The 24,585-nt window shown below is 37.0% G+C and overlaps 1 protein-coding gene across 3 annotated transcripts in view; it reads left to right on the top strand.

Moving 5' to 3' along the window:
* The window catches only part of TNRC6A (trinucleotide repeat containing adaptor 6A), a 96,676-nt gene that overhangs the window by 31,732 nt on the left and 40,359 nt on the right, over positions 1–24,585 (top strand). For 2 of the 3 annotated variants that reach the window (XM_082671117.1, XM_082671116.1), the window contains exon 5: positions 14,751–15,134. The exons of the other annotated variant lie outside the window; for it this stretch is intronic. In XM_082671117.1, coding sequence (XP_082527243.1) covers positions 14,751–15,134 — 384 coding nt within the window. The remainder of the gene's footprint in view (positions 1–14,750; positions 15,135–24,585) is intronic. 3 annotated transcript variants of the gene reach the window in all.

Here is a 24,585-nt window from a genome sequence, read left to right as displayed (position 1 = left end):
AGTGCAGGGGCCACAGGTTCCATTACTCGTTGGGGAACTAAGGTCCTGCAAGCCTTGTGGCATGGCCCCCCCAAAAAAAAATTTTAGTAGGAACATGACCAAATTAATTTTCTTAAAATTCCACTTTTCTCACACCACTCGCCTGGATAGGAATGTTAAGTTGTTCCTTGTTGCTTTGCTTCAAAACCAAACTCCTGGTTGACTTTCAAGTCCCGCTTTAATCTGACCTCCCATGATCTAACCAACTTGTTTCCCATCACTCCTTTATACTTTTCAGATCATTCTTATCTTTTTCATGTTCATTCCTGTTTGTTTCTTTTTGATCCCATTTCTTAGCCAAGGATGCCTTTCAGCTTTTCTAACGCTCTCAGAACTCATCTTCTAGTGGATCTCTCTAACTGCCCTTGATCCTTCCCTTTCCATTTTCTTAGGGTGTTGTGATGTGTATTAAGCTTGGGGCACTCACTATTCTATCTTAGATTTTTGACTGGTCCATGGATATTTGTTTCTTCAGACATGACCTTTGAGTACCTACTGCTTACATCCTTTCCAAATGTAAGTCATTCTTTTACATCCATACATAAAACATGAACATGTTTGAATCTTTTTTTTAGATTTTCCACAATTCTGAGAATGTTAGGCTGAGTATGTGAAAGTCACTTCAAAATGCTTTATGTTGTTTTGCCAACTATTTTACTCACTTCATCCTTCTTTTGATGGCAGCTCCCTTCATACTTGGTCACGCTTATTCTGATTCATGAAAATGTATTTATTTTCGTGGTGTGTACAATATATGGTGTTTATGGCAGTGATTAGATTATAAATTTAGGAGGCTTGTGGTATGGGTTTGGCTCACACCGTTGTTTTTTTTACTAAACTTTATTTTGGAATAATTTATGACTTACTGAAAAGTTGAAAAGATAGTACAGAGAGTTTCCATATAGACCTCACCTGGTTCCCCATTATTAACATCTTACGTTTCTGTGGTACATTTGTCAAAACTAAGAAACTGACATACGTTGGTATTACTGAACTCCAGACTGTATTTTGATTTCACCAATTCTTCCATTAACTTTTCTGTTCTAGGATCCAATACAAGGTAATTTGTTTAGTTGTCATTTCTCCCTCATCTCCTATGGTCTCCACACAGTGTTTTTATTGTTATCCTTTAAATTTTTAATTGATTGCCAACATTTAAAAATTAGGAGAATTCACCTAATTCAGGATTATAGTTTATACTGTCAGCATCATTTTTGTCTTTCTATATTATAGAGTCTATATAAAGCCCAGGTTTAGTCACATGTGGCTATTAAGTACTTGAAATGTGGCTAATGTGACTGAGGAACTGAATTTTAAATTTTATTGGACCACATAGTTCTAGAGCCTTCTTGGTTGTTAAGAGTCAAGATTTTAGTGCTCAGACTGCATAACTGGTTAGGCCCGGCACTCCCTGTAGAATTCTGCCTTAATGAGCTATTTCTTTTTCTAAGGCTACTGCCATTCCCGATTAAATAATACCTGCTGATGTTGCTCTCATTCAGTGGTGAAACTGTATAAAAGCTGGATTTTTGTAAGGTATCATAAATTAAATTCTTGACCAGCTTTCTTATATGAAAACAATATGATGTTTATTTCTTGGTGCAGTGGACTCATGCGTCATCTCATAAAAATGTGGACCATTATAATGAGTGACATAATGAAATTTCTGAAAATTTTATTCTTACCTGTGACTTGAACTTGGAAAAACTGTAAGGAGCATAGCTATTTATTTGAATGTTTGAATATTTGAAATTCCTTTCTAAAATATGTATATGATGAGTATCTCTTTGAAACAGCAGGGGAATGAAGCGCTAAAAAAATTATGGTGAGGTGTAGGAACGGATGGGTATCCTGTGGACCTATACATTGTAAAGACAGGGAAGGACTGGGAACTCTATCAAGAATAAACGTCATTTTTTAAAAACAGCTTTCCAGCTCTGACACTGGCTTGTTTTGGAAGCATACTGATTGTACATTCCTTGCGAAAGAATAAGCACTGTTAATTTTTGACAGCTAATATTTATTTTTCTGTCTGTCTATATCATGCCAGTGCTTTCTTCAAGTGGTTTCATAAGCAAGCTAATTACAGAGAATAGCAAACCCTAGAGCTCCTAAAGGAGATGAGGGGAGCCTGGGATGGAAGCAGGAATAGAGAAAATTTGATACAGATTTTTTGTTTTCTGGTGATCACATAGGGAAGCATAGTTAATTGTGGCTATTCTCTTTCTGGATTAATTAAAAACTCATGAGAATTGAATCAACATTTAAAACACATTTTTGTTCCTGCCATAGTTGGAAACCATTATTTGTATTCAATTCTAGCCTTTCTGTTTTTCTATCAAACACAATTTCATTACTTAAATCCATTGATCTAGGGAGTGATGAGAATATTCAAGAGCTGTTAAATCAGCTGCATGTCACATCGTATTGGAGGCGTCAAGATAGCTAACTCTGAGCACCTACTCTGTAGCATGGCCTGTGCTTTATATTTATATTGTGCTTGATTATATTTCATTAGTCAAGGTGAGAGTCTAAATATTTAATTACTAATAGTGAATGGGCACCAGTGGTTCATAACACTGTACTGGAGCAGACTAAGATCTTAATGTGCTAAGAGTAACTCTTAGCTATTGAATTTTGGGAAATGTGTGGGACCCAGCGAAGGCACCAGGGCAGCAGCCTGGGAACTGTGAGACTTAACGCAGTGGATATTTAAAAACTAATACAGGAATAGGGCTTCATCAGTGTGTACTAGCACAATATAAGCCTGCATTTAATCGTTTCAACAGCCCTATGAGAGTGGATAGTATTATCACCATTTACAGGTAAAATCAAGATTAAGAAAGGTTAAGTAACTTTCCTATTGGTTATGCAGGTGATTGGTGTCTGAGTAAGGGTTGGACTACTAACCCTACTGGGCTCTACTGCTTCTTTTTCTTTGAAAATATCCCTGTAGTTAGTTACATGGAAGACAGAACAGGAGAGCTACACCATTTCCCATGGTTTAATAACATGCAATGAATGAACTAAAACAATGCATCTTTTAAAAATATTACAGAAAGATCTTCTAACAGATTTTATAGTATTTCCCTGTTGACTGAGCACAAAGAAATAAATAAAAAATTGTATTACCAGCAACATTTTTTGAATCAGAGAGGTTTCGACAATTTTGTGATGTGTGAAGTGGTTGACTTTTCAGGAACCATTTAACATTCATGAAATATTTATTGTGTGCCCACCCTGTTTCATGCACTGTTGTGGTCACTGCTGTGCATGAACAAAACTCCAAGTCCTTGTCCCCAGTGTGTTTCCATTCTCATCTTTGTTTTAAATGTTTTTACCTGTGATCTCAGCTTAGCACTCTGTTTTCTCCATGAGATCATAAGTTTCTCAATCACAAAGCCTCCTACAATAATGAAATTCAGGAACTTTGGTGGCCTGACAAAGGATCACTGTACTGCATACAGGAGAAAATTGAGGCGCAAATAGATTGTGACTTGAAGCACATTGCCTGACCTTATTCACATAATGGCACATGTAGAAAATGACATTTGTGGGGCTATTGTAAACAGAAGAGGCTGCTCTCAGCTGAGGATGACGATATAGAGAGTCTGGTCACCTGGACTCTGAAGTGCTGCTCCCCTCAGCATCCCTCTAACCGATTCCTGGCACACAGGTTGGAAAGGTCTGCTGATAGAACCGGGGTTCAGTTCAGTGTTTTTCTCCACAGTATGCATGGTAGAAACATGACTTTTGTACCACAGGCAGGTATTAGGTAATATTTGGAAGACCAGGTTCTGATTCCAAATGTGCCATGATAGTACTTTGGCTTTATGAGAGATTTTGAAGGCAAATGGGTACTGACCTCTTTGAAGAAGAGGAGGTTGTTACTGATTAAGAATTTACTAATGGTGAATGTGTTTCTATGAAGATGTCTTTGAGCTGTGTAACAAAAAGATGTCTAACTATGCACTAACGGGAAGGGGGGAAATGGGCTTCTACTTCCATGGGAGTCAATAAAAAGTACTGTTTTTAGGTATATCAGAGTCACCATTTTTCCTTTTCTCCTACTGAGAAAGAAAAATGATTTATATAGATTTATACATGTAAATCTAGATTTATGCACTCAGGAGGTTATGAAGAATGCTAAGGACCTCTTTTTGTTTTAGGTAAGAACCATTTTATTTCTACCAAATGTAGATGTGTTTTGCTTATAAATACTAATAAATTATTAAAATAAGTAGAAATTAAAGATTTTGGTGAATTCAGATGTCTGATGAGACTGGAGCAGGACAAAGGAGACAGGAAATAGATATGAGAAAAGCAGAGATTACTGCAGTTAACAAAGTAAACTATTGTCAAAAACTAGATTCAGAGACTAATGAGCCTATAGTTGTTGGAGGCATCGTATGGTTGTGTCCTGAGCCCTGAGATACTCTGCTTGGGCAACAATTAGGTCTTCAATTTCAAAGAAAACAAATCAGGAGTCTTCTGTTTTAAATTTTGGAGTAGAAGTTGGGATGGATTCGCAAGAATAGCTTTATCAGTTATAACCAGGTAAAAGAAAGCTCCAGACTAGGAAAAAACACATGATATATCATCTTTTTCACTTTTATATACTTGTAGTTCTAATTAGAATAGTAGCTGTGCTTCAGAATGCTTACTAAGAGCTCTCTCTCTCAGTGCCAGTAGCCTTAGTGAAAGTACGCCTGATAAAATGTTACTTAAAGGCAGCATTTTGCCAGAAGCGAAAAGCATTGATTCATCTAATAAGATAATCCTGGAATTTTTGTGTAAACCAGGCATAGTGGTTAAAAGTCCAGTCTTCTGAGTCAGATAAACTTGGATTTGAATACTGCCTTTGTAGTTCTTATCTCTGTGACCTTGAGCAAGTACTGTAACCTCTAAACTTCGGTTTGACTCTGTTAAAAGGAGATAATCCAGGTTACTTAATGTGGGAATGAAATGATATATAATATAGAACATAAGTCACTGGAGGGTAGTTAATGCTGAGTATGTGATAGATAACTTATAAACGCTGGTTAGAAAATTTTGATTTGTAGCTTTCAAAGTCATTAAGCCAGAATTAGTCATTCCTTTATTTTTGGAGAGTTTGATTTTGCTCTTATAAGTAAGATGAAAATGTATACTAGGAGGAACATTAGTTTGGGGGTCAGATTTGGTTTTAAATTTTAGCTCCGCCATTTACTAGATGTTTAGTCATGGGCAGCCTTCTTCTGCCCTTAGTTGCCTTATTGGTAAAATGGAAGTAATAATTCAAATGCATAGAATCATGGTGAGGATAAAGAGATATTAGATAAATTGTGTGGCATCCAACTGATACTTGGTAAATTGTAACTCCCACAACTGTGGTTTTGCAGTATCCTAGCAACCTTTTAGTCCATTGAAACATCATATTAGCAGTTTCCCCAGTCATTTCAGAGTTCCTCCTCACCCAGACGATGACTGGCTTTTTCCTCTCATTAAAGTAGAACCCAACCCAGCATGGGTGAATCACAGTGCAGTGTCTCTGCCACAGTGCAAGGAATATGTCTTGCAACATAAGAATGGGATATATTATCTTTATAAATCTGTCAGGCCAAAATTGGTATTTTATTGCTTTAAATATAAATCAATTTGTTTATTGATAAAATGGAGTATCATATGTTTAATTGTACTTTTTTGCTCTTATGAATTGCCCATTATTCTCTACCCATTTTCCTCTTGGACCTAGAGTTTTTGTTATCTATTTACATGAGCTCTCTGTATAAGAAGCTCATTAACATTCCATTTAATGTGTTTGATGCAAAAATTTCTAAGATTATGGACTGTATTATATGTTTGAGGTTGTTCTGAGGATCAGATACCAGGTAGAAATATCTAAATATCAGACCCCATAGGGGGTACATATGCAGAAGATGCAAATATATGTTTAGAAGAAGGAAAGCAAAATTAAATAACATTTATATTCTTAGTTTAAGACTCCGGTCCTAAACTCTAGTGACTCTGTTGAATGCTTTCCTATGTTAGGTTTAGCAGCCTTAAACCAAAACAGTACCTTTTCCCCTTTGGTTAGGGAAAATTGGGGTGGGCAGTGGGAGGGGGGTAGGGAATGGATCCCTTTAACTTGTTCCAAAGGACAAATATTTTCCAGTTTGTCTTTTAATTTGGAATAAATATATACACACAGACACCTTTGAAAAAATAAAATACACTGCATAATTTTATTTGCTCAAACTTAACAATTTTTACTCTGATTTCTTGACTCATTTTTATGCTGAGAAAACCTACCGTTTATTCAGATTTTAGAAAAAGTTTTGCCTGTGCTTTCTGAAAGCTTTAAAAATTTTTAGCATTGTATAGTCTAACTGTTTAATTTATCTGAACTTCATTTTTATATATATTTGGGACCATTTTTTCTAATTAAAAAATCAAATTAATCAAAAATTAAATTTAAAAATTCCTTTATTATATAACTTTTGCAAACTTTTTTTTTCCCCCAGTGTGTTTGGGACTTTTTTTTGTTGTTCCTGTCACTAACTTCTAGTTGAAATTGTTAGGTATTATCTTTTGTTTTGGACTCACAAATGGAAGTCAGAAGCTCTGTAGATGCTGCTACGGTATCTAGTTTTCAGAATTTACTCAGAAATGAGAACCACGTGATATGTGCTTTTAAAAATACAGATTCTGATTTAGTAAATCTGTGAGGCTTGAAGAACCTGTTTTTGTTTTAAACATATGCCCCATAGCACTTTTAATTAAATAAATTTGGGGATCACTTCTAGAATTGTTAGTTATGAAAGAGAGACTTGAGGGCAATCTGACTTTTTTTTCCTTTTTTAATTTGATTTTTATTTTATATTGGAGTATAGTTGATTTACAGTGTTGTGTTAGTTTCAGGTGTACAGCAAAGTGATTCAGTTATACATATATCCATTCTTTTTCAGATTCTTTTCCCATGTAGGTTATTACAGAATATTGAGTAGAGTTCCCTGTGCTATACAGTAGATTACTTTTTTTTTTTTTTAAAACACGTGCTTCTGCCTGAAAAATAAATCTTTCATCATCCCACTTTTCTGCATCTCACATATTTGGACAAAATTTGATGGACAGATTAACCAAGATCTTGGGAATACCATATTGTGAATATTGTATGGGTATCCTCTAGCTCTTAAAGAAGATCTGTACGTTAGAACAGATGTACCTTGCCTAAGGTGTTTTGCTGAAGAGCAGAATTGGTTAATAGGGTGGTTTCATCCAGAAATTCATTAATGAAGCTCGGTGGAAGAATTTACTCAGTCACCTAAACCTAGAGGATTGTAGAAGGACAAATCAGCTATGTTCCTCTTTGTGTTGGTAATTTAAGATGGGAAATTTTGGGTAGGAAGGTAAGAGTTCCTTGAAGAAGCAGAGCTAAGACCCAGGAAAAGGTATATTTCTGATTTCTCTAGGATTTTTGAACATGCCATTTGCTGTTCTTGGTGCTGGGACCACCATGTGGAAAAAGGAAGAAGAAGTAAGAAACCTGCACTTACAGAGCACATGTAGTGTAAGGCAGGGGTCCCCAACCCCCGGGCCTGTTAGGAACCGGGCCGCACAGCAGGAGGTGAGTGGCAGGCCAGGGAGGGGAGCTTCATGTGCGGCTCCCCATCGCTCGCGTTACTGCCTGAACCACACCGCCCCACCCCCGTCTGTGGAAAATTGTCTTCCACGAAACTGGTCCCTGGTGCCAAAAAGGTTGGGGACTTCTGGTGTAAGGAATGCCTAAGAGTTTTATGGGAGTGGGGAGGGAATGTTGTCATAAAATACTTCTAAGATTAGCTGAATAGAGGGGTAGTGGGGGATGATTGGTTGTTTCCTAGGAAAGGTGGTAGACAGAAAGATTTTCAAGAAAGGAATGTCATGAAAGAGCATGATGCCTTTCAGAGAATTGGAGGTATTTGATGCAGAAGAGGAGATGTGTGTGGATGTAGCAGGATATGAATCTGGAAAAGTGGTAGATAGGGGCTGTGCTAAGGACTTTGCATTAATTCTGAGAGCACTTTAATAATATAGATAATGTGGGGCAGAGAGTTGATAGATTTGGGGAGAGTGAAAAGGGTATGGGATGAGATCAGCACTTAAGCCAAGGAGACCAATTAGGTTTTTGCAGGATGAAATTGATAATGGCCTAAATCGCAGCAGTGACATTGGAGATACAAGGATGTATTTGGATTGTATCAAGGAGATAATTAATCTATTGGACCTTTAGACTGACTGGACCTAAAGGGATAGGGAGAATTTGAGAAAGATGTACCTGCTTTAGTAATTAGATAGATAGTGAGGCCGTTTACTAAAATAAACAACAGCGCTCCTACTTCTCTGGCAGTTGTAACTTATTCTTGCCATGACTTCTCTTCTTTGGTCTTCTATTTAAACCTATTCTTTAGGTCTTGCCATTTCTTATTTTACAACTTCATAACTTCTTTTTCTACCTGTATGCTGAATCCTAAATCCATATTTTTAGTTCAAACTTTTACTGAATTCTAGAACCATATATTCAGTAGCATTCTTATAGCAGTGGTTTTCATAGTTTACCCAAGGGCACCTGAGAGGCTTCCTGAAGCTTTCATGAGATCCACAAGGTTAAAACTATTTTCATAATAATAGTAGAAAGGCTTTGTCTAGCCACTTATTCTCTCATGAGTATACAGTGGAGTTTTCTTGAGGGTACATAATGTGCAAGTCACAACAAATTGGATGCAGAAGTAGATGTGAGTATCCACCTGCCTTCTGTTAAGCCAGATGTTAAAGGGATTTGCAAAAATGTAAAACAATGCATACTTTTCTTTTTTTGTTTTGGAAATTTTTTTTCAAAAATTTATTTTTAATATATAAAGGACTTTCTTAATGAGTCAATAAATATTTTAAAATTTTCTTTGTTTAAATTCCTAGTATGGTAAATATCTATAGATGTAACCCACATAAACAAAAAATTTTTGGTGTTCTCAGTAATTTTTTTAAGTGTAAAGGGGTCTTGAGACCAAAAAGTTTGAGAGTGGCTGTTCTATAGTAATAACAAACCTAACAAACAAACAAACAAAAAAAACCTAAACTCATTCTCACATACTTCCCAAATTTAATTTTTGTCTTCTATTTCATATCTTAGTAAATGGTACTACTGTCTACTCGGATTCCCGGCCAGAAACCTGGGGTTCATCCTAATTCCTCCTCCCTTTTTTTACCCAGATGGTAATAGTAATCACTAACATTCATTGAGTACTAACCATGTGCCAGGTACTGTTTTTAATTCTTTACATCTATTATCTTGTTAAAACCTCACAAAAACCCGATGGGTGTAGGTATTAATACTTGCCTCTGTTTTACAGATGAGGAAACAGGTACAGAGGGGATAAGTACTTTGCCCATGGTCATGTAGCTAGTAAGTTGCAGAGCCAAAATTTGAATCCAGCCAGTCTTTTGAACCTTTACTTCTTTGTTCTGGAACAGTTTATGTAAGATTGATATTATATATGCTTCTTGAGGATTTTATTTACACACTCCCTGTAAAGTCATCTGAGCCAGGTGCTTTTTAGGGAGGTAAATCTTGCAGGATCTTTCAGTGTCCTCAGCTGTTATTATTCCATAGGATCTTCTACTCCTCTGTGAGCTCATTTTGGTAAATTATATTTTACAGAGCAGAGGCTGGAAAACTGCAGCCTGCAGGCCAGATCTGGCCCACTGCCTGTTTTTTTTATGTGAAGTTTTGTTGGAACACAATCATATCCATTCATTTACGTGCTGTCTGTGGCTGTTTTTTTGTGCTACAGCAGCAAGTTGAGTAGTTGCAACAGAGACTGTATGGCCTGCAAAACCTAAAATGTTTACTATCTGGCCCTTTACAGGAAAGATTTGCCAAGCCATGTTGTAGAACACTCAGTTTAGCTGGGTTTTCTGTTTTATTGGTATAGATTGTAGTATTTTCTTGTCTTTACAAAATCTCTATATTTGAAGTTATGTCCTTTCTTCCCCAGTACTATTTATATTGCTTCTTTTATTTCCCCCATTGTTTGGGATTACGAAAATTTTGTCTGATTTATTTGTAACAGTGTTAATGTTGGTATTCCATCTTATGCTGTGCCCTACAACAATTTAAATAGCATTTAATTTAGAGATAAATATCTCTTAAAAGTATGCTAGTTAAAAAAAAAAATGAAGTATGCATGGTAGTATTGATCAAACTATGTGATCCTGATTGATGATTTCATAAATTTCTCCACTTCTTCTATGCTAATTAATCTATTTTTTTCTGCCTCTTCTGGGATCAGTGTTAAATAATTCCCTCCTCCAGTTTTTCCAATTATTTAATGAGTTAAGCCTTAAGAAATACCTTAATTTTAGAAAATCATCTCTTATTTTTTTTCCATTTTCGTTTTTAAAAATTAGGTTAATTGGTAGTTTACTTTTTTCATAGAACCATGCCTTGGATTTATTGGTTCACTTATTTGCATTCCAAAAAACTTTTATTGAATCAACAATGTATAATATTCTGGAGATTAAAATGTAAAATTATAGCATATTTTGTTTATACTCCTTTTTTATATCTGTGTCATATATTTATTCAAATCTTTATTTGCTATTGGTTCACTTTTAAAGTCATTGATTTCTACTTTTATTTTTACTGATTCCTTCTTACTGCTTCCTTTAGTTTGATTTTTAACTTGAGTTGGTTGCTTCACGTTCATTCTCATTGAAAATAATTAAGTCTATGATACCTTAAAATTTATTATGTGTATTGTTTTCACTATTTTTTTAAATATAATTCTACAGTTTTGGTATTTATTTCCTCTTCAACTCAAAATTTATTTAAATAAGGCAGTTGTATTTGCCTGTGTTTCTAGTGTGATGCCATTGTAATCCAGAAATACCATCTGTATTATTCCTACTTTTTGTAATTTATTGATGTTTTCTTTAGTGCTGGATGGTTTGTGTGTGCACTTCATGACTGTTTCTCGGGTACTTGTCAAAAAAGGTGTTACCTCATTTCAAGATATATGGTTTTGCTTTTTCTCAGTTTTTCTTTTCTGTCCCCACTTGGTTTACACGTTTTGATACTAAGATTTGGTATATAAAGGTTCTTAGTTGTTTATTTCTTTTTAGTTTGTTTCTTTTATCAGTATGCAAAATCTTTATAATGCTTTCTCTTTGAATTTTAAAAGTCTGATATTAATGTTGCTTTCATCTAAGTTTTGTTAGCATTTCTTGTTAGTATATCTGTCTCTGTACTTTTTTCCACCAATTTTCCTGTATTGTTTTGTTTCAGGAGTGATTTTTGATAAGTATATTCCTTAAGTTTGTTTTTTCTTTTCTTAACCCTGTTTAAGATCTTTTATTAACTAGTTAATTTAACCCACTCACATTTTTATTGATTACAGATATTTTGAGTTTTATGCTTGACATTTCATTTTGTATTTCATGTTAACCACAATTTAAAAGTAATTCTCTTTATTGCATTTTCTGTCTGTTGAATGGATCGTTTTGTCATTTTTCCCCCTTCCAATGGTTTAGATATTTACTGACATAATTAACCTAAATTTTAACTACACATATACAGCAGCGAAAATTATTCAGTATTTATATCTGTTACCCAGCAACTCCACCCTTACCCTGGCACACCTACATGCACTGTTAGCTTCTCCTTTACTCTTTACTACTACATCCCATGTTTACATCTGAGATTTTACCTTAGATTATTTAGTTTAGTATTACAGTCAGTAGTTACATGTCTTAATGTTTTTACTGGTGTCAGTGAAGTTTTCTGGCCCAAGAAACTAGTATCTCTTTCAGCCTTATTTTCCCCATGGCGCTTTATTGATAAGAAATACAGGAGTTCTTTGAATTTTTGAGGTAGGTGTGGGGTTGCTGGATGACCGTTGTAAATACTGCTTCTGAGTTCCTAGTCACTTCTGAAGTAGTGTTAGGGTTCTTATACACGTCTTCATGTAGGTTATTCACAGTGTTTGCATGTAGGATATCTTCTAATTTCCTGAATGTATTAAACAACACTTTCCTGTTGCTGTCTCACATAAATAACATCTTGTTTGGGTATTAAATTGTTGTCACAATCTTTTCCCTTTAGTAATAAAGTGGCGGACAAACTTGTATTTTAGCAGTGGGTAACTGCACCACTTTAATGTTACATTCAATTGCCAAATACCATACTGAGCCCAATACTAGGCATGTAAAAGCTGAGTTAGAGTTTTTATGTGCCTTATAATTTCAGTTACATATACTTGATCGTCTTTTGGTTTCAGAGGTACTTTAGAATATTCTAGTTCCTTATTTTCCTCATGACAGAGGAATATACATTATTGTTACATTCTGGGAGCATAAAATTGTCTAGGAGACAGAATTTTCTACATAAAGTAATTAGACCTAGAATGCACTTGGCCCAAATGCTAATAAGAGGCTTTTCGGTTTGCCTTCAAGAATGGAAGGAATTCCAAGCAATAGATGGAATGTTTGTGATTTTTCAATGTAATTCCTCCTGAAATACAATTTTTTTGTATTACTTTAGAAAAATCAAAATCAGATTTTAAAAAATAAGAGGTCAAGATCATATATTAAGAATAAAAAGTATCAGTATTAGTGATATAGACTAAATCCACCATTTCAGAGAAAGAAGACAATAGTGAGGCTAAACTGTTAAATGAAAGGTGGCTCTAGATCTGAGGGTTTGTAAGAGGAAGTTGGGTGGCTATTGGAAACAACCCATGTGACCAGCACTTTATCACAGAATCATATACATTTTAGGCATTTGATAAATATTTCTTTTATTCGGGCCACAGTAATACCTTTTGTTCACTGAGTGTTTACATTATTCTGGGTACTAGATCAAGACTGTCTATACCATATAGACAAGGAAAAAGACACAGAAATAGCGTAGCTAGTGAGTGGTGGGGTTGGAGCTCTTAACTCTCGAACAGTTTTCTCTGAGTGTCCTCACTGATCACATGGAGACGAATCACTTTATTTATCTGACAGTGGCATCTGTGAAGATGCATCAAAGTCTCAGAGAAACATTAAACTGCTACAAAAGTATAAAGTGGTATTATGCCAGTCATTAAAAAATAGGCACTCTACAGGCATACCTCAGAGATTGTGGGTTCAGTTCCAGGCCACCGGAGTAAAGTGAATATATATTTTTATTTTAAAAACTAATAACTTAAAACTGCCACACACAAAATGATAAAGTGAATGTCACAATAAAGCGAGTCACAAATTTTTTTGTTTCCCAGTTCATGTAAAAGTTAGGTTTGCACTATCCTGTAGTCTATTGTTTAATAGTATTATGTCTTAAAAAATGTACATACCTTAATTTAAAAATACTTTATTGCTAAAAAATGCTAACCATTATCTGAGCCTTCTGTGGGTCATAATCTTTTTGCAGCGATAACATCAAAGGTCACCGATCATAGATCACCATAACTAATAATAATGAAAAAGTTTGAAACACGGCGAGAATTACCAAAATGTGAAACAGAGACACAGAGTGAGCAGGTGGTGTTGGAAAAAATGGCGCCGATAGACTTGCTCGATGCAGGGTTGCCACAGACCTTCCATTTGTAAAAAAAAAAAAAACAAAAAAAAAACCACCCACCACCATATCTTCTAAGTGCAATAAAGCGAAGCACAATAAACCAGAGTATGCGTGTATAGCCTTGTGTTTGGTGCTCTGTAAACATTAATATATCTAACCTTAGGAGAGCTCTGCAAGCAATAGGTGTTATCCCTCTTTTACAGAGGAGACCACAGGCTTGGGTTTTTACAACTTGTCCAAAGACACAAAGCTTACTAAAGGCAGAGCTGGGATTGAAACCTGGGTCCATCTGGCACCAAAAGTTCATATACCACGCTGCCTCCCTGTAGTTTTAGAGATGGGGTATATTTTCACTGGTTTAGAGCATTTCCCTCAGTTTATTTACTTATTTAATCTCCTTTAGGAGTCCAGAAATTCACTATAGTCTCTGATTGTTCATACAGTAGACAGATAGCTGTTTTTCAGACTTGCTTAAGACAGGGTATCCAAGTTATTTCTCCAATTTTGGTTAGTCTCATAGATTTCAGTCTGTGATCTTTGTATATACATCCCAATTCTGAATTTGTCTTATTTGATTCAGGCTTTACATTTTAATAACAAAAAACAGTGTTAACTTTGCTGTTTTGTAAGGGAACTAGCAGGATTATTTTCTACCCTTACTCTGTGTTGTCTTTCAAAGATGAAAAATAGGGACCAAACACATTAAACATGAGGCAGATTAAGAACACTTACTGGGGAATTGAGGATTCTTTCGGGATTACCAAAACTTGATTTGTCACCTTTGTTATTTTAGTTATTGTGAGTTCCAGAGTTGTATAAACAGTGCTTGTTCTCTAATTGGAGATAATATGGGAGGGAGATGGTGAGCATGAACTGTCATCCAGGACAGGGAATGCTGACTGGTGTCCATTCCCTTATCAGATAGGTAGTTAGCAGAAGTAAAATTTGACGCTTGGCAGTGATCCTTCTCAAGAAAACTGGAGCCCGTGAATGAGGAAGGATATCCCTGCACACGTAAAGCTTCTGTTCCTTTAGGATTGTTTTTCTTAGTGCCTTTTTACTTAGATGGCTTGCAATGGAGGTGCACTTTACTGGCTAATCTTTTCCACCCCTTTTCTTTTGTTGGGATTAGTGCCAGAACAGATAAAGCCCAGTGTAAGCCAGCCTCAGCCTGCCAACTCTAATAACGGCACTTCCACAGCAACCAGCACTAATAATAATGCCAAGCGAGCCACAGCCAACAATCAGCAGCCGCCGCCGCAGCCGCCGCCACAGCCACAGCAGCCGCCGCAGCCGCAGCCACCACAGGCCTTGCCTCGGTATCCGCGCGAAGTTCCACCTCGATTTCGCCACCAGGAACATAAGCAGCTTCTAAAGAGGGGTCAGCATTTTCCTGTCATAGCAGCAAACCTGGGATCTGCTGTTAAAGTGTTAAGCAGCCAGTCAGAGAGCAGTGCTTTAACAAATCAACAGCCACAAAATAACGGAGAGGTGCAGATCAGCAAAACCCAGTCAGGTGAGAGAAGGCATTTCTTACGAGACTCCAACTGTCGTCATTAGCAGTGTAGCAAGTTTATAAACTCATGCCTGTTTGGTGATGTATTTGTATTCATCAGTATCTGTGTTGTAAAAATAAGAATTCTATACAGAAGTTATGAATGGGGAATCTGAAAATGTTTCCTGTAGGTTAACTAGAGCTCTCCCTCCAGATCTTACCCATTTTAAAATACACCTTATAGCTAAAATTGATTATAAGACTATAGCTAAAATTGAGCACCCCCCCACCAAGTCACGTGCTAAGCAGCTGTGCACGTTATTGCATTTAATCCTCAACAACCCTGAGAGGTGTAAGCTGTTCTTATCTCCACTTTTCAGTAGAGGAAACTGAGGCACCAAGACAAAAATGGCTTGAGATCAGTTACCACGTGCCGTAAAGAGACTACCACCCCTGAAAATTCTGTTCAGAGCACATGCATTTCAGTTATTGCCTCAGAATGGCTTTTCTCAGCTCAGTAATGATTGTGAGGCAGAAGATAAATCCAGTATGTGATTACAGTTTTCTCAAAGCCCAGTTTGTTTTGATATGTTCTGACGACTGGTTTGTCCATTCACTTATTGAACTATTTTGACAGTTTTACCACAAGTCATATAGAGAATTGAGGATAATCAAGGTTCCCACACATGAAAACAGTAGCAGACTGGTAATGAACAGAGTCTCTAGAGCCAGATGGACCTGGTTTTGAAGTCCTAGTTCCACCATATACCAGCATGTGTGACCTCGGCAGGTTACTTAATTGTTACGTGTGTTCGAGTCTCATTTGAGCAGCCTTTCCTAACTATCTCAGGTAGAATATTCACTTTCTACCTCTATGCTCTCTTATATATACCAGGAACTACTCTACGTTGTAATATGGTATTTCACAGCTAATAAGTAGCAGAGCCTGCACTCACATCAAGATCTGTCTGACTCCAAAGCTATGTTCCTAACAACCGTGCTTTGCTTTGGCAGCATATTGGTAGTGATAGGTAAGGAGGAAGAGGGCACAGATGTGATTTTTCGAGCATAGGTAATTAGAGAAGCGCATTATTGGAAAGGATGCAAACTTAAATTATCAGCCCAAGTTAATACTTACTTCTACTCCCCTACACACTTTCTTGCATAAGCTTGGCCAAATCACTTAACTTATCTGACTGTCGTTGCTAACCTGTAAAGTGTAGTACCCAATCTGTAAGGTTGCTTTGAGGATGATATTATGTGACATGTTAAAGCAGCTAGTTTAGTGCCTAATATTTAGGCACTGCATGAATTATCTTCCCTGAAACTTTTACCGAAGGACCTGCACTTTTCAGGAGGAAGAGTCTGGTTTAGATATGTTAGATCTAATGCCAAGCAATTAATAATTTGGTTTGAAGTTCCTCTGGGAAGTCAGGTTGGAAGCAAAGCAGATGTACTGAGTCATCAGCATCATTGTGGTTAAAACCTAGGAGAGGTTATTTATACAACAAATGCTTGAGTACCTACTGCAAGCTAAGTAATAGTGGTATGATAATTAACAAACAGGAAAGTGGGATAGTAAATTTAGAAAATATATGTTGAATATGCTTTTTCAATTTGGGAAATGAAAGAGCAAAGCCGTTTTTGAAATGGAAACAATGGGAGTATAAGAATCTTATTTCTCAAAAATTGGTATGGGTCAAGAAACCCAGAAGTGTTACGGGTATACATTCAGATGAAAAGAAAGCCTATGATGTGGGCATAGGAAGAAGTCTTCAAAAAAAGGCTGAGAAAGGAAAATATCCCACCTGTTTCTAAAACAACTTTACAAAGGTGGACTGTGTTAATGTGGAGGTTACGATGGAAATAAGGAGGGTGCAGCAACCTGCCTGAGGTTTAAAATTAAATCCCCACACAGCTAGAGAACGCAGAGGATGAAGGCAAAGCATTCTGCAGAAGAACCAGACTTGTGCTTTTGTCTTGTTTTAAACATTTATGACTCCCCCTTTAACAACATAGTCACGTATTTACCTTAAAATATTTTTGTAGGTGCTACTAGAAATGATAATAGAAACACTAGTCACATAATAGGGCATTGGGTGTCTGTGAATTAGGGAGGACTTCTCAGGTCTCTCCTGGCTCCTGAAGGGCTAATAATAATATAACAGCAATAATAATAATAATATAGTGACTAACCCTTATGGGGTGCTTATGACCCACACACTGTATTAACATGTTTAATTTTCATTTTGCAGATTAGAGAATAGCTTAGCAATCAATCAAGAGCAGCGTACTGGACGGTACAAACAGCATGAACAATAGCCCAGAAACCCCAAAATTGCATGTTGTGAATTACATGTAGTTCAGAAATGTGGGAACATAATCTTAACTGTTTTGTCTCTTTGTACTTGTGTTTGGTTTTTTTGTTTCCTGAACAGAGATAGGTAATGGAATAGATTTGACATTTAAATTAATACATGCAATACATACATAGAAATTTACTTACAAGTTTGCATGGTAAAGATGAGGAGTTCTGGATACACTTCCCTTGTCCTCACAGAATGCATTTCTCGTTCGTTCACTGCAGTCAAGGAAGAGGGATAGTACCTAGATGACATTAGGTATTTTCTAAATTAGAGATCACACAAACTAAATGCCTTCATAGGCTAGCAGGTAAGTGGAGTAAAGGATGAAAAGAAGTAATGGGAACTGTGGTAAATGTATTGATTTTGTACCCTGCCTGACTACCTTTACATTCTCATTTTAAGTATTTAGAACCTGTGCTGGTCAAACCACACAACGCTGCAGGCTGAGCTGCCAGTTTGTGGCTGTGCCTCAAACACTTAGTGATGGTTTCAGTCATCACTGAAGGACCTCTCTTTTGCAGTTGATTTCTTAGAGCCTTAAGGTATCAGGCCTTGCTCCTCCCCCAAAAAAACCCTTGAATTGGGGGGCCTGAAGGCTGTGTGATAAAGGATTTGGGGGGACTTAACGCTTAACAGGGCTGGCAGCAGTATTGTTCTTAATGGGGCAGAGTGTTCCAACACACATTTTTATCATCCAACTGACATGACACATGCAGAAAAGTTAAACAAATAGATTCAGATCCATCCGTTATTAGTACATTATATATACATACATATGCAAACATGTGCACAAATGTTCATTGCACTTCACCTTTAATACTTCCACAGGTAATTTCTTAAAGAATAAGGATAGTCTTCTATACAACCATGATACCACAGTCACCGTTAAGCAGAAGAGGGATGTTTTCAGCAGTATCCTGTGATACGTAGTTCATGTTCACATTTTTGCAGATGGTACCAAAAAGTCTTTGTTTATAGTGTGATATCATTTATATAAAATATAAAGCTTGCAAAACAACATATTTTGCTTATGAGTAAACTCAAATATAGCATTTTGTGTGGTTACCACTCAGTTACCTACTGTAGAAGAAAGGAGATGTAAGCAAGAGAGGGGTACACAGGAGTTTTCTATTATATTAGTAGTATATACCTTAAGGTGAGGGGTGTGTGAGTGTTTTTTATATTACACTATAGATTTTCCTACGTTTCAATTTTTTTAAGAAACTTAAAGTTTCCAGAGATGTTTAAAGATTAAAATACTGTCCATCCAGCTGTGCTCGTCACTGCCTTTTCAGTGTAGTACACATCCTCGCTGTCCTGTAACTTCCACTTCTTGCTCTCAACTTGTCCCTTGGTCTGTAAACATATTCAAGTCTTTATAATCTTTAAAATAAATTCCTTTGAACTCCCATTCTCTTGGGGCTGTTGTAGAATTTCTCTCTACTTCTAGAGTTCTTACAGAAATACTCTAGACTTGGAATCTCTGGTACCTCACTTCATTCCTCTGGAGTCTGGCTCCTGCTCCCTTGACTGAAGTAGCTCTTACTAAGGGCACTGACCTTCTCTGTGCCAAACCCAGACTTTTCTTATTTTTAATTGTGGTTACAAAATAGACTTTTCCATTCTTATCTTAACCTATATCTACATTTTTTATCATTGACCCCTTCCTTCTTTTTAAAGCTCTTTCATTCTTTCATTTTTCTTTGACCAGTTTTCAGATGTTACTCCCTCCCAAGGCTTTGTTTCATCTCTCTCCCCAGTTTTAGGTTCCATGTCTTCTGGATTTCTTCAGCTGATGTTGGGCCCTTCAAACTCAACATGTCCAGAATCGAACTCATTATCTTGCCACATGCCAGTTTCTCCTTCTGGATCCCATTGCTCAAAAGGTCGGCAACCCCATTCATCCAGTCACCCATCTAGAACTCTTAAAATCATGCTTAACTCTCCTTCTTCTTCATGTCTACAGGCCACTGGTTTATCATGCCCTGCTGACCTTAACTCCAGAACATCTCTCAGCTTTCCTCTCTCCTCTGCACTGCTGCCACCATTGACCTGGTTCAGACACTCACCACCTGGTCTAGAGCAACAACCCTATGAATGTCTTCTATAGTCGTCTCCCCACAGTCCCTACCCCAGAAACCAGTCATGATCCATACACTGCATTTGGTTGTGGTATTGCATTTGTCTTCTTTAACCTGCCATGCCCGTTCATTTACATGTTATCTATGGCTGCTTTCCAGCTACTATGGTAAGTAGTTGCCACAGAGGCCATCTGGCTGGCAAAACCTAAAATCTTTGCTAATTGGACCTTTACAGAAAACGTTTGCCAGCCCTTGGACTAGAGGCTAGAATAACTAAGGATACTTTTTTTTAAGTTTTTTTGGCTGCGTTGGGTCTTCGTTGCTGCACACAGGCTTTCTCTCCTTGCGGTGAGCAGGGCTACTCTTTACTGTGGTGTGTGGGCTTCTCATTGTGGTGGCTTCTCTTGTTGTGGAGTGCAGACTCTAGGCACGTGGGCTTCAGTAGTTGTGGCTCGCGGGCTCTAGAGCACAGGCTCAGTAGTTGTGGCGCACAGGTTTAGTTGCTCTGCGGCATGTGGGATCTTCCCGGACCAGGGCTCAAACCCATGTACCCTGCATTGGCAGGCGGATTCTTAACCACTGCGCCACCAGGGAAGTCCCTAAGGAAACATTTTTAACTTTCTCACTCAAGTACTGTTTGAAATTGTGCATCTAAGGTTCTCTCATATTCCCAGTGATAACAGTTCATACTTCCTGGAAATACTATAAAACCTAAATACTGTTAACTTCTGAAGGTCTTTATTTTTGGTGAGATTGGAAGTCTTTAAGGCAGAAAGCACATATTTAGCCATTTTGTTACATGATACATATTTATTTAGGAAATTGTATGAATTTTCCTGGATCTAAATTCTTCCTGAATGAATTATGCAATTCCCTTGAATTATCACCAGTCTTTGCTCTACCCCACATGTCTTCTTTCTGAATAGGTGCTACATAATGCACTGCTGTGTCCTTTTTTTTTTTTTTTCCCTTTGGCCATGCCTCATGGCTTGCGGGATCTTAGTTCCCCAACCAGGAATTGAACCAGGGCCCTCAGCAGTGAAAGCGCAGAGTCCTAACCACTGGACCGCCAGGGAATTCCTTTTTTTTTTTTAATATTCTTTTTGAGGTATGGTACTAGAGCTGCCCTCAGTCTTCCTAAGGCAATTTTGTATGAGAGCAGGATGCTGATGATATTTTGGACTTCAGATGTTTCTCAGTTAAGTTCAGTCTTCCAAATCTTAGTTTAAAATTTGTATTTTGCATTACACTCAGTAATACTGAACTGTCCCCTTTCCTGGAAAAGTGTAATTATCATCTTCTACTTAATGATGTTTCTATATGTTTGTCTTCCAGATCATTTGTAATGATGGCTTTTGGCTTCCTTATGTGTAAGGGAAATATATTATTTGACTTCTTCCAATTCTGAAGTAGTCTCTGACTCTGAAATGTTTTAGTCATGATTGCTGAGGAGTCCTGCACTTTTTATAATTTTAGTCAGGCTAGTAATCTCCCCACCCACACCCTGACTCCCTATCCCACTCCCCTACTCTTAGATTTTTATTTTTCTATCTAAGCTGCAGTGTTTTTCATAACAAAAATGGCTTTGTGATCCAGCCTTGGTAAATGCAGCTTTTGAGATAGCCTTTTAATTTAGGTTTTTGGGAAAGTGTTAAGTAGGTTCCAGATTAAAAATGGAATTTTAGCTAATAATTACTGATGGCATCTCTTATTTTCCTAAAATGCATGGGAGTACACGGCAAAAGGCAAATTTAGAACATTACCACCTCCAAACTAGGTCATGACCAGATTGTGAGAGAAAGTTTCACTAACATTAAAGGTGATAGAATTGGTTTGCCAAGTGTATTCTGCGGTTCTCTGGGGCTTTTTGCTTTTGATGTATTTGGGCATTAAAAAAAAAAAGAAAAACTTTAAGTAGTCCAATCTCTGTTTTTTTAATGGTTTCTTTCTTTGCTTTTATGTATAAAAAATTCTCATTCACAAGTAACTTCTTGGTTTCGTCTTAACACTGAATCATTTGGTATTGTTTTTGATAGGTTGTCCATTTAAAAAAATCTTTATAAAATATTGAATATTCCTTTTGCTGATTTAAAATGCTAACCATTGACATATAACCTTAGATAATATACTTGGGGCTGTTTCTGGATTACTTTTTCTGTTCAATTGAAGTTCTTATGTACTCTGGTAGTACAGTGCTATTTAACTGTTACATGATAACAAGAGTTTGTTTAATCCTTTTATTTGTTTTACGTGAACTTTTAAATCACTTTAATCAAATTATAGACTCTTGTTAGTATTTTTTTATAATTGGATTAAACTTAAAAGGAACATTGTTATATATTCCTATTGAGGAACAAGTTTCTATACTTAATCAAGTTGTCTGCTCTGGTCTGCAGTAAAGTTTAATCATATATGACTTTTTAAAGTATTTATGTTAGCTTTATTCCAACTGCCTTTATAGTTTTTTATTTTTTGGCTGTGTTGGATCTTCATTACTGCGTGTGGGCTTTCTCTAGTTGTGGCAAGCGGGGCTACTCTTCGTTGTGGTGTGCGGATTTCTCATTGTGGTGGCTTCTCTTGTTGAGGATCACGGGCTCTAGGCGCACGGGCTTCAGTAGTTGCAGCATGCAGGCTCAGTAGTTGCACGCGAGCCCTAGAGCACGCGGGCTTCAGTAGTTGCTGCACGTGAGCTCTAGTTGTGGCGCACGGGCTTAGTTGCTCCGTGGCATGTGGGATCTTCCGGGACCAGGGCTTGAACCTGTGTCCCCTGCATTGGCAGGCGGATTTTTAACCACTGCGCACCAGGGAAGCCCCCCAACTTCCTTTATAGTTTTTGTGGCCGTTACAATTAGGATCTTTTTTCATCCCATTTTGCTATAGTCCATGAGATGATGATGATGATGGCTTGATTGTTTTAGATTTGGAGAAAAGTGGATGGATTTGGGACTTCGTGACGTTTTGGTTTTGCTGTGCACAGGAGGGAATCAAGGATAAATGTTAGGTTTTAGGAAACTTACTGAAATGAGGAAAACTAGTAAAGAAGCAGGATTGTTTCTTCCTTTGGGAGGAGGCACCTGTAGTGGTATAATCTAGGAGCTGGCATCCTTTTTGAGATATCTAAATGGAGAGTTAAAGTAAGCAATTTCGTATGTGATTTCTAATTTTGTTCTTCTTGAGGGAGGCATGGTGGAATGACATGTGCTTTAGAGATAGGACTGAAAATAATGAAAATCACTGATACACATTAATTAATGAAAATAATGGTCCTCATTTATTAAGTACCTAATCTGGATCAGATATGGTTCAAAGCACTTTTAATTATTAATCATTTAATCCTCACAACTGTATGAGATAGGTACTGTTACTATTCCCACTTTACAGATGAAGAAACTAAGGCACAGAAAGATTGAGGATCTTACCTGTGGTCACATAGCTGGTAAATGGCAGAGCAGCTTTTAAACCCAAGCAGGCTGGCTTCAGAGTTTTGCTCTTAATTACTACACAAAACTGCCCTTCATGGAGCACTTATTTGAAACTGGCACTGAGCTACATACTTGGCATATGACAGTAGGTTAACTAAACAACCAGGTAAAGAAGTACGTACGTACTGTTTGTATCCCCGTTTTGCAGGTTTGGTCACACAGCTACTGCATAGAGTCCAGACTTGAACCTGGGTATCTCTAGAGTTCCAACCATGTTCTGAGCCACCTTGCTTTTTTACCTAATGATGAATCTTGCCTTTCTTACCTTATTTTCTACAACCTTTGAGCCTCGATTTCCTCATCCGTAAAGTGAAGGTAATGCCTGTGCTCTAGGGTTGTTTCAAGGATTCAGTGACAACATTGCACATAAAGCACGTGCTCCAGAGTGCCAAATGGTGTTGCTGACAGTGCAGGTGCTGGTCTGTAGATTTGCTTTTACCCAGTAAGACTGAGCGACATGTTAGTATCCTTTATTTCATGAGAAAAATCCTCCTCATGGGCACTGAAAGATGAAAAGCTTTACCTGACAGCTTAAAACTGCCAAATGATTCTTAATCAGAGAGCAGAAGTCACAGTCACAGAACTTCATATCTATCTATCTATCTATATCTGTATATCTGTATTTGGTGAATTATGTATACATTTCTGGTCTCTGTCTAGTCCTTTTTTTTTGCTACTCTTTCTAGCTCATCACCTTTTGCTGCTTAACAATTGTGCTTTGAGAGAAAATGATGCAAGATGAACCTGATTTTCCATATTAGCAATACCCTTATAGTGAGTGACACTTAACTTTCTGGGCTTACAATGCCTGGTGGTTGGTTCATTGCATCTGGGACGTGACTTGAGCATATGTATTACTGAGAAACACTGCATATGATTCTGATTACTACTGTAGTAGAGAACTACAATATGAGCAACCCGCTAGGGACAGTCTAAATGCAAACATCTTATGCAGGTTAATATTTCTGAGGATTTCCATCTACCAGATCCTTAAACTGAATGAGAGTAATGAATTTGGGAAAGCATTAGAAGCACTAAAACTGCCTGCCCTACATGCAGTACAATAACTAGATGATAACATCAGTACGTAGCAGTAAGTCTAAGACAGGATTATGTGACCAGTCATTAATGTCTTCAAATGTCAGGAGTTGATTTTTTAATCATAACTTTGATCTTCAGCATATCAACCATTTTTCTGTTGTCTTCTAATAAACATGGCTATTAAGACATTTTTATGAAGGAGAGTAGAACTAAAATTATTTTTACTTGCATGTAGTATTTTTCAGATTGAATATGAACACTAATGAAATGGAAATATAATGGAAAAGCCTTTATAATTCTTATAAACTTGTTGTAATACCCAAAACAGTTGTGAAAAAGCTATTCTAAAAAAGTGTGGATAGAAAAGGATTCCTAATATATTTCTAATACATTTTATCAAGTTTGGCCTGTTCACTTGTCTTTAACCGTTTATATCCCAGCGCCTTCTTTCCCATGTTGGGCCTCCAAGCCTGGGTTGCTCCATTATCCTAATACATCATTA

The sequence above is a fragment of the Grampus griseus genome (assembly GCF_964374135.1).
Source record: "Grampus griseus genome assembly, chromosome: 14".
Taxonomy (NCBI): Eukaryota; Metazoa; Chordata; class Mammalia; order Artiodactyla; family Delphinidae; genus Grampus; species Grampus griseus.
The sequence above is the reverse complement of the archived record's forward strand: the minus strand, read 5'-3'. Positions and strand labels throughout refer to the sequence as shown.